The sequence below is a fragment of the Halichoerus grypus genome, chromosome 5 (genome assembly GCF_964656455.1).
Source record: "Halichoerus grypus chromosome 5, mHalGry1.hap1.1, whole genome shotgun sequence".
NCBI lineage: Eukaryota > Metazoa > Chordata > Mammalia > Carnivora > Phocidae > Halichoerus > Halichoerus grypus.
The window spans coordinates 104,174,571-104,185,322 of NC_135716.1; the positions used below are offsets into that span (position 1 = coordinate 104,174,571).

General features: G+C 36.3%; 1 protein-coding gene across 3 annotated transcripts in view; it reads left to right on the plus strand.

Moving 5' to 3' along the window:
* DPH5 (diphthamide biosynthesis 5) overlaps window positions 1–10,319 on the plus strand; it is a 42,307-nt gene extending 31,988 nt beyond the window's left edge. For all 3 annotated transcript variants that reach the window (XM_078072684.1, XM_078072683.1, XM_078072682.1), the window contains 3 exons: window positions 905–944; window positions 2,765–2,868; window positions 4,655–10,319. In XM_078072684.1, the coding sequence (XP_077928810.1) occupies window positions 905–944; window positions 2,765–2,868; window positions 4,655–4,863 (353 nt within the window). In that variant the 3' untranslated portion in view covers window positions 4,864–10,319. The remainder of the gene's footprint in view (window positions 1–904; window positions 945–2,764; window positions 2,869–4,654) is intronic.
* Window positions 10,320–10,752: the final 433 nt, after the last annotated feature.

Genomic DNA, 10,752 nt, shown 5'->3' on the forward strand with positions numbered 1-10,752 from the left:
GAAAGCTGTAGAAGTCTTTCAGAAAGACCCTACAGTTGCACTGTATTTATTTTTGCAAAAGCAAACTTTGGCTGAACCGTTTGTTTTTAGCATGTAGAACAGGAAGCAGCTGTTGCTCTTGCTGTTGTATACTGAGTTCCTGTGAGGATGTAGAGCGCCTGTGCTTTTTTACCTTTTACCAGATTGTTCGGCTGAGCATCAGTGATTAACAAGTGTAAAGAATCAAATATTTGTTACGCTTGCATTTCACGCTTTAGGGGAGCAGAGATTATGTGCGTTCTGGCCCCTGTGGTAGCCCCGTCCCTGGCAGTCAGTGCTTGGGAAAGCCCTTTCATTGAAACTATGAATGATACTAAAGTGCTTATTTATAAGTTATCAGTCCTGGCTTACCCATTTGCAAGAAAGCAAAGGTTTCTTTTCAAAATGTGGTGAGAATTTTCTTATTACGTTACATGCATTAAAGCTTACATCCTGCTGCCTGAAAAATAGGTAAAGAATAGGAACATAACAAGACTTCTCAGTTGAGTCTGTGTGGTTACCAGCTAGTAGAAATGAACACAATGATTTTGATGACCTGTTAGGTAGTGTATATGCCAATATTTATCAAACTCTTTCCTGTGTCTTCTTTTCCAAGAGGAAATTGGATCCTTTCAGGATGGTCTCAGGGCCAACCTCATGTTTGTTTTCTAATGATCTTTGCACACCACAAGCTTCCATTCTTCTCTGTATTTCCATAAAAAAAGTGGCTAGACACAAGTGTGAGGGAAGATTGTCATAAGCTCTCAAATGAGCATTTGGGAGACTTGAGAAGAATGTTTCCCAAAAATTTAGGTGACTCAACTGAAGTTTACACACAGGGTTTTGGATAGTTAATTAAAAGAGAACTATTTTTTGCTTCCTACAGACATCAAAGTAAAGGAGCAATCTTTGGAAAATCTAATCAAGTAAGTTCTTATTCTGAGAATGTTTACATCTATTTTTAATTCCTTGAACAATAAATTCTACTTAAACGACATGAGTTCTAAAGATTGTTGAAAATCAGCTTTCAGGGACGCCTGGGTGTCTCAGTCTGTTAAGTGTCTGCCTTAGGCTCAGGTCATGACCCCAGAGTCCTGGAATCAAGTCCCGCATCGGTCACCTTGCTCAGTGAGGAGCCTGCTTCTCCCTCTGCCTGCCGCTCCCCCTGCTTGTGCTCTGTCTCTCTCGCTCTCTGACAAATAAATAAAATCTTTTTTAAAAAATCAGCTTTCATTAACTGTTAAAAATTAAACACTTAATCTTATGAAATGAGAAAGCAGTGTGATAGGGCAGAAATAGCAGTAGATCTCACAGATTCGGTATTGAGACTGGTGGTTGGCACCTAATAGGCACTCTGTAAATATTTCTGGAATGAATTAATGAATTGGAAGTCAGAAGACATGGATTTGAGTCCTGAGTCTGTCTCTGGTTATGTGCCCTTAGACAAGTTACTTCGGTTTCTGAGTCATGTTTTTTTCATATGTATAATGAGAATTATAATTGCCTATAGGGGCAATGTGCAATAGTACAGTAGCCATTACCCACATTTGACTAATGAGCACTTGAAATATGGCTAATGTAACTGAGGAACTGAATTTATAATTTAATTTTTTAAAGATTTTATTTATTTGTCAGAGAGAGCACAAGCAGGGGGAGCGGCAGGCAGAGGGAGAAGCACGTTCCCCGCTGAGCAAGGAGCCCGATGCGGGACTCAATCCCAGGACCCTGGGATCATGACCTGAGCCGAAGGCAGATGCTTAACTGACTGAGCCACCCAGGTGTCCCTATAATTTGAGTATTATTACTACTCAACTTAGTTATTGGAAAAGTACATTTAGGATAACTTGAATATGTAAATCTACTTTTATAACCATGAATTTTATGGAATTTAAATGCAGATTAGGTATGCTAATGAAAATTTAATACTTGAATTAATATGTGCTGCAAGTATGAAATAGCAGATGTTAAAAACTTAGTACAAAAACAATCTCTTTAATAATTTTTATAGGAGTAAATGTTGAAATATATTTTGGATATATTGGGTAAAAAAAGTTAATTTTGCCTTTTTTTCTTTTTTACCTTTTTTAATATGGCTACTAGAAAATTTAAAATTATGTTTATGGTTTGCATTACATTTCTCTTGGACAGTGCTGACTTTAGAGAATTGTTTTGAGAGTCAGTAAAATATATGAACTGTTTTGTAAGCTACAAAAGCAGTATTTTTATTATGCTTATTGGGCAGACATGGTAGGCTTCAAGCCATCAGAAGTAAACACATCCAATCCTCCAAGATTTTCAGATATTTATCGCTTTAGTTTACTTTTCTTAGAGGAATAAGTGAAAAGAGGAATATGTGGCTTAAACATGGTAATAAAAGTGAACACTATAGAACCTGATTAAACAAGGATCTAGAACAAAATGCCACTTAACTTGAACTATTTTTGCCTAGGGTATCACTTAAATAACAGTAACTTTGACTTGAACATTTATCATTAAGTTGTTGGACTTTTATTTCTGCCAGCATTTCAGTGAGATGAGAGGATAGTTGAAGTAGAAAAATGAAAAAAGCTTAAACTTAAAAAATTATGGTATTCATGCTTTAGTATGCTTAAAGTGGGTAATGTGCAAATGCTTCAAACAGAATATGGACTGTGGTACTTGACTATACCTGGGGGAATAATTGCATTAAAAATGTATTATGTAATTTCATGGCTAAGAACAGTGGCATCTAGTTTTATACTTACAGAGGAAGGAAGATCTATGAACCTCCTCGGTATATGAGCGTAAACCAAGCAGCCCAGCAACTTCTGGAGATTGTTCAGAATCAACGAATACGAGGAGAAGAACCAGGTACTCAAGGCCCTAAAAGGGTTCTCATATTCCCTACTGCTGCATTAAGATATGTACATGATACAAGTTCACATACACACGCACACCCCACCACCCCCACCACCACCACCAATAAGCAAGAGTCCGTGTGTTTGCATTGTATTTTTTCTTGTCATTTTTTAAATCAATTTTAACTTAAATTTCATAGGCTGAAAGTTGTACTGAAGGAAAAATAATGGAGTTCCTCCTAGGAAAATTAATACCATTCCAGAAAGTGAGGATTTTTCACAAATTAACTGTAAATCCAGATTTTATGTAAATATGTTAATATGTAAGTATTTAGGTAAAATGCAGAACTTCCTTTTTAGCCTAAATCTGTGTATGGTGAGATCTATCCTGCAAAAAATACACTTATTCTGCTTTTTCTCTTTCACAACACTGAGACCGAGGATAGTTTTCTTCAGGATAAAAAGAAGAGAATTTATCCTTATAGTCTTAACACTTTGCCACAAATGTGTACTGTGGACTTGGGAGGACCATTACGCTCCTTAATTATCACAGGAGACAGCATGCATCCACTGGAGATGGAGATACTAAGTATGTTTTCTGTACCAGACTGTATGTGGTATATAATGAAGTGTTGGTCATCAGTAAATCTTTATTGAGAGGTTCTTTAATGAAACTGTCATATTCTGTTATAAGGTGCTGACTGCCTTTGAGTACCTATCTCTTGATGGAAAAAGATACATGAAGAGATTCTTGAATGACTGTTGCTGATTTTTTCTCATTAGTAGGCCTTGTTAAAGTCATGAAACAAATAATGTGCAGGGGTGTTCCGTATTCATAATTTTGTACACTTAGGCCTAAACTTGCATGCCTGCTTGTCCTTGTAATATCATTTGCCCCATTATGATCATGTTCCATTGGGATAGCTTTCCCAAGTAAACAAAACCATCAGAAGGTTGGTACTTAAAAGCATAAGTAATGTCATAATGCCTGTTATTTGTTCAGGGCTCTGTAGTTTACTAAATTCTTTCATGTCTGTTATCTTATCCCTTACAACCACCATTTAAGAAAGATAGTGTTCTTGTTTTAAAAATGAAAAAACTAAAGTTTGACATAGCTTGATTAGGTGGCCAAGCAAAAAATCAAATCTGTGTATTTATCTCATAATCCCCTTGTTTTTCTAGTATATCTTGGTCAGTGTGAACATATCTCAAGCAACTTATTGAAAATACAGGCAGGTAGTAAACACTGTTCACTCAAAAGCTATTTAAAGACAAATGCTATGCAATCATAAAGAGTATGGATATACATAATTGTTTATCAAGTCCTGAAAACTTAAACAAGGGCAAGCCTTTAGAATTCTGAAAGAGGGGGCGCCTGGGTGGCTCAGTCGTTAAGCATCTGCCTTCGGCTCAGGTCATGATCCCAGGGTCCTGGGATTGAGCCCCGCATCGGGCTCCCTGCTCTGCGGGAGGCCTGCTTCTCCCTTTCCTGCTCCCCCTGCTTGTGTTCCCTCTCTCGCTATGTCTCTCTCTGTCAAATAAATAAAATCTTAAAAAAAAAAAAAAGAATTCTGAAAGAGTAAAGTTAGGAAGTCCCACTTTACATGTCAGGTAGTTCATATAATTTAGAAAAGCATTAGATAAATCAATAGATAATTGGTCTGTAATGAGTGACTCAGGAGATTTAAGATATTTGGGGCTTCTTTAAATGTACTTTTGGTACTAATGTTAGTTTAAATGTCGGGCGGGATAATGCATTTGCTGAATTGAATGGCAGTATTTTTTTCTTCTCTTAATAGCAGTCACCGAGAAGACACTCTGTGTTGGCTTAGCCAGGGTTGGAGCCGAAGACCAGAAAGTTGCAGCGGGCACTTTGCAGCAAATGTGTGCTGTGGACTTGGGAGGACCATTACACTCCTTAATTATCACAGGCGACAACATGCATCCACTGGAGATGGAGATGCTAAGTTTGTTTTCCATACCAGAAAATAGCTCAGAATCCTGTTGATGAACTTCATGAACTTAGACATTTTCTATTGTTAGATACTAATTTCAGTCATATATGCATATACACATATTTGTAAAATGAACAGTTCTTTTGGTTTACCTAATAATTATAAAGCAAGTGACCAAGAAGAAAGATGTTGATTCAACAATACTTGGTTTCCTGTGGCAGTGAGTTTTTTTTCCCTATAACATCATCAGTTGTTGCTATTTTAGTAGTTTTTCAGGATATACACACATGGAGCAGACCAAGCCTGAAAAGTTGCAGAGACATTCATAAACAGAGTTGTTTAAAAGCAGTTTTTACTTATGAAATGAGTTTATACAACGTGGAACTTTCTTCTTTCTTAAAAAGTCAGCTGTCCTGACGATAAGATGAGTTGTCCTTATAGCAGTTGGTATTACTGCATATAAGCAGAGGTGGGAAGAATAAGTCCCACCCAGCAGTCCTACTTACTTAAAGCTCAGCTGAGCACATGCCACAAAATGACATCCTTCTGAATTGCCTTGTCTTCTTTAGCTGACATCCTAATTGTGTGGTTCATATTCTGCTGTATTTTGGAGGTTATATAATTGTTGAATTATAAATGTTCAGCCAGCCATGTACAGTTGCTGTTTGGTTTTAAATAACATCTTTCACATCCAAGTTGACAAATGGGAAACTTACTACAAAATACAGTTTTAAAAAATTTAAATTTGGAGGCAGTGGGTTAGTCAAGATTTGTCATATCACTTAGCTCAGTTGCTATGGCACTGTATGTATGTATGTAGTCACATTCTTTCTCCCAGTTGTAAATAGCACTCCATTTATTTTAGTTCATGACTGTAGAGCCTTGTACTTTTTGGTAGTTCATAACAGAAATAGCTTTGCTATATGCTAGTTTAGTTGGTCTAACTTTAACTATTTCTGTGGCTTAATCAACCATAGCTTAAATTTCATTAAATTCATTGGAAGTTGAATGTACACTTTCCTACTTCCGGGGAGCAGTGATTAACAAGAAATCATTTTGACATTTTTCTTTTCTTAAGTAGTCTCCATGCCCAGCATGAAGCCCAACACAGCGCTTGAACTAACGACCCTGAGATCAAGAGCTGAGCTGAAATTAAGAGTCGGACACTCAACCAGGGGCCCCTGACTTATTTCATTTGAGATAAAAGATATTTCATATATATATGAAATATTCCATTTTTAGTCTGTTACACAAAAGGGGAGAGAGCCAAGGACATTTAAGTGCTAATTCTGTGTTGTTTTCTTCTGAAGCATTAAAGCAAGCATTGAATAATTATTATAAAAGGAAAGACTTCTACCTTTGGTAATGGTGGAATAGCTTGTAATGTACAAACCCTCCCAATTAATAAACGCTGGACAAAATATAACTGTCTAAAGACCCTGGGGGGAATGACCAAAAACAGGCTGAGACTTATGCTTATATATAGCTTTTTCCCTCAGGACATTTCCCAAGTCTGTCCGGTAAGGGATGGCTAGAACTCAAGAGAAGGTTGCAGTCTTACTGGTTTGAGGGGTCAGAGAAATTGGGGGCTGCTAGAGGACCTGTATATTGAGGAGGAAATTCTAGAAATGAAGGTGGCACTGAAGGAGAAGCAACCTTCCAATCTACATATAAATCTCTTAACTCTTTGGCTAACTCCTGAATTGTGCTTGTACAGGGAAGTCTCCATGAACCTGGTGGAAAGCCAGAGCTGGAAGGCTGAAAAATCTGAGCAGAGCTTGTTGCTCTGTATTGCAAGAGAAAACAGAATTTCGAGTTTGAATCCTGACAAGTTAGAAGGCTTGGTAAGCATCTTAGGCTTTCTGTCAAATCCCTAGAATGGCCATGTATTAGAAAAGACTATGCCCAGGACTAAGGATTTGCATTGAATCTAAAGACAAAACCTTTAATGTAATGTAAAATCAATCCTCCATAAAATCAAGGTGAGTAGTCAATAATTTAACTGCCTATTGGAACATATCATAACACTTCCAGGGCATGATAACAAAATGAGTCTCTTTAGCATATCAACAATGACTAGAATATAAGATAACACATTCAAAGAAACAGGAAAATGTGATTTATGGTCAAAAGCGGGGGAAAAAACAAAGTAGAAAGAGATCCTAACATAATCCAGATCTTGGAATTAGCAGATGAGGATTTTAAAGCAGTTAGTAGAACTAGGCTCAAAGATGAAAAGGAAAAATGGTTGTAATGAAGTGCAGATGGATAGAAATTATCCTATCTGAAGAATAAAGAATGAAAAAAGGTTGAAGGGAAGAAAGAAAGCACAGAGCCTCAAAGCCACGTGGGGTGATATGCAGCAGTTCAGTGCATATGTAACTGGATTTCCAGAAGGAGAAGAGAGAGAAAACAGGGCAGAAAAAAGATGAGTTAAGTAAAGGTCAAAATTTTTCCCAAGTTTGGTGAAACTATAAATACACAGATCCAGTAAGCTCAGTGAACTCTAAGCAGAATAAATACAGAGAAAACACCTAAGACATCATAGTTAAAACTGATGAGAACCAAAGATAGGAGAAAATCTTAAAAGCCACCATGAGTGGTAGTAGGGAACCCACTACGTACAGGGGAGCAATAAATGTTGGCTGCTTCACCTCAGAAACAATGGAGGTCATGAGACAACAGGAAGAGATCTATAAAGTACTGAAGTTAAAAAGCAAAGCCAACCAAACCCTACCAATCTATATCCAGTAAAAACGTCCTTCAAAAATGAAAGCAAAGTAAAGCAGTCTTCATAAAAATAGAATTTGTCACTAGCAGACCTATAAGGAAAGCTGAGGGAGGATTTTTAGGCTGAACGTAAATGACATTAGATGGGAGGAAATAGTATGTGAGTATAAAAGACTCAATTTTTTCTTAATCTTTTTAAAAGATAACTGAATTTAGCATGGTATACTGGTGTATAGTTAGATTTCAACAGTAATACAAGTTACAGGGGTTAAAGGGTATTACACAGTGGCAGTTCTTACATTTTACTTAAACTGGTAGAATACTGGGATGCCTGGGTGGCTCAGTCGGTTACCAAGCGGCTCCCTTTGGCTCAGGTCACAATCCCAAAGTCCTGGGATGGAGCCCCACATCAGGCTCCCTGCTCAGCGGGAAGTCTGCTTCTCCCTCTCCCTCTGCCTGCTGCTTCCCCTGCTTGTGCTCTCTCTCTCTGTCAAATAAATAAAATCTTAAAAAACTAAAGTGGTGGAATACTAACTATAGACTGATAAGGTTATGTATGTTATGTATTGAAATCCCTTGGCAACTGCTATAAAAAAATAAGGCAGAATTAAAAAAAAAAATTAGAGGAATTAAAAGGAATTAAAATGGATACTGAAGGAAATTTATCCGAAAGCAGAAAATGTAGGTAAAAAATATATAGGACAGATAGCGAAATGATAGACCTAAATCCAACCCAACTAGTAATTACTTAAATGTAAATCAAACACTCCAATTAAAAACTAGATTTTTTTAAAGGCCCAACTATGTATTGTCTACAAGAGTTAAACTTTAAAGACACAAAATGAGGAAAAATAGAACATGCAAACTGTAAGCATAAGAAAACAAGTGGCTATATTAATATAAGACAAAATAGACTTTAAAAGAAGGAGTACACTGGAGATAGACTTTTCATAAAAAAGGGGTACTTCATCAAGAAGATATAATCCTAAATGTGTCTTCATCGAATACCAGCTTCAAAATACACAAGGCAAGAACTGACAAAGGAGGTACAGACAAGTCTACAATCAGTTGAGGATTTTAATGAACCTCTTAGCAACTGATAAACTAACAAAAATATGATTTGAACAAAAAGCATTTGGACCAAACTGATACTGCTAGATCACTACATGCAATAGTGGTAGAATAGACATTATTTTCAAGCATGTATGAAACGTTCAGCAAAGTAGACCATATGCTTGGCTATTAACCACAATGGAGTTAAAAATCACTAACAAAAAGGTGTCTAGAAAAGTCTTAAATATTTGGAAATAAAACATTTAACTGAATAAAAACAAAAACATAAAATGTGAAAATTTGTAGGATGCAGATGAAGCAGTGCTTAGAAATCTATATCAATTATCTGGGCGCCTGGGTGGCTCAGTGGTTAAGAGTCTGCCTTTGGCTCAGGTCATGATCCCAGGGTCCTGGGATCGAGCCCCACATCAGGTTCCCTTCTCCACGGGAAGCCTGCTTCTCCCTCTCCCACTCTCCCTGTTTGTGTTCCTTCTCTCGCTGTGTCTCTCTGTCAAATAAATGAATAAAATCTTTTTAAAAAAATAAAATCAATGATCTGTTTCCATCTTAGCTAGAAAAAAAAGAAAAGCATATAAAAACTAAGAAGGAAATACTGAACATCACAGCAGAAATCAGTGAAATAGAAAATGGACAATAAAATTAACAAAGCCAATGGAATGTCAAAAATTTTAAAGACTAACAATGGTAACATTTGCAAAGATACGGAGTAACTGAAATTTGCCTGCTGTTGGTAGGAATATAAATCGGCACAACTACTTTGGAAAGTAGTTTTAGTTTCCTATAAATTAAATCCTGTGAACTAGCAAGATCAGTTCTAGGTATTTACCCAAAAGAAATGAAAACATTGACAAAAATTGTACAAGAATGTTTATAACTGTATATATTTATTCATTCATAGCCCCAAACTAGAACCAAGCATTGTGTCCATCAATAGAATGGATTTTAAAATTTTGCTATATTTTACAATGGAATATTACTTAGCAATAAAACAGAATGAACCATTGACTCCTACATGAATTTAAAAAAAGAAGTGAAAGAAGCCAGGCACAGAAGCGGACTATACAATTCCATTTATATGAAGTTTAGCAATAGGCAGAAATAATTAAACAGGCCTTGCCTGTGGTGGAGAGAATGAAGATTGGCAAGGGACAAAAGGGAACCTGAAAGTAATGGAAATGTTCTCTATCTTGATTGGGTATTAGTTGTATGGATATAAACATTTACCAAAATTCATTCAAATATATAGATTTAGGATCTGTGCATTTTTCTGTATAAGGATTGCCAGATAAAATAGCGTACCCAGTTAAATTGAATTACAGATAAATAATGAATATATATATTCATTATATATATATATATATATATATATGTATTATATATATACATATATATCCCATTCCGTAATTGGGACACATTTATACTAAAGATGGTTATTTATTTGAACTGAAATTTAACAGGGCGCCTTTATTTGCTAATTCTGGTGACACTATTCTGTGTATAATTTAACCTCAATTTAAATGAAATTGTAGGGGTGCCTGGGTGGTTCAGTTGTCCGATTCTTGATTTCAGCTTAGTCTCAGGTCGTGAGATCAAGCACCACTCTGCACTGAGCATGAAGCCTGCTTAAGATTCTCTCTCTCTCTCCTTCTGCCCCTCCCCCAGTCCCATGCTCTGTAAATAAATAAATGAAATTGTAAAATGAAAAGTGTGCATTATTCATCTGAAAAAGGAACACTCTTATTTTTGGTCTACTATCATGAATCCTAGTGTTTGGTAGTTAAATACTCCATTTATTTGTTTAGTAGTTTCTAGCTCTTTAATAGTAAATTCTCAGTCAGTGAAACCACGCCTATAATCTAGACACAAATAGTTTCATCACCAAAAAAACTCCCTCCCACCATCCCTTTATATTCAAGCCTCTACCCATCCACTTTTTAGCAATTATATATAGAGTTAAAAGATTCACATTCAGGTTTTTATATGACATGAGTTTTTTTTTTTTTAATTTTATTCTATTATGTTAGTCACCATACAGTACATCATTAGTTTTTGATGTAGTGTTCCATGATTCATTGTTTTCGTATAACACCCAGTGCTCCATGCAATTCCTGGGTTCCTGGGTCATGTGGTAAATGCAT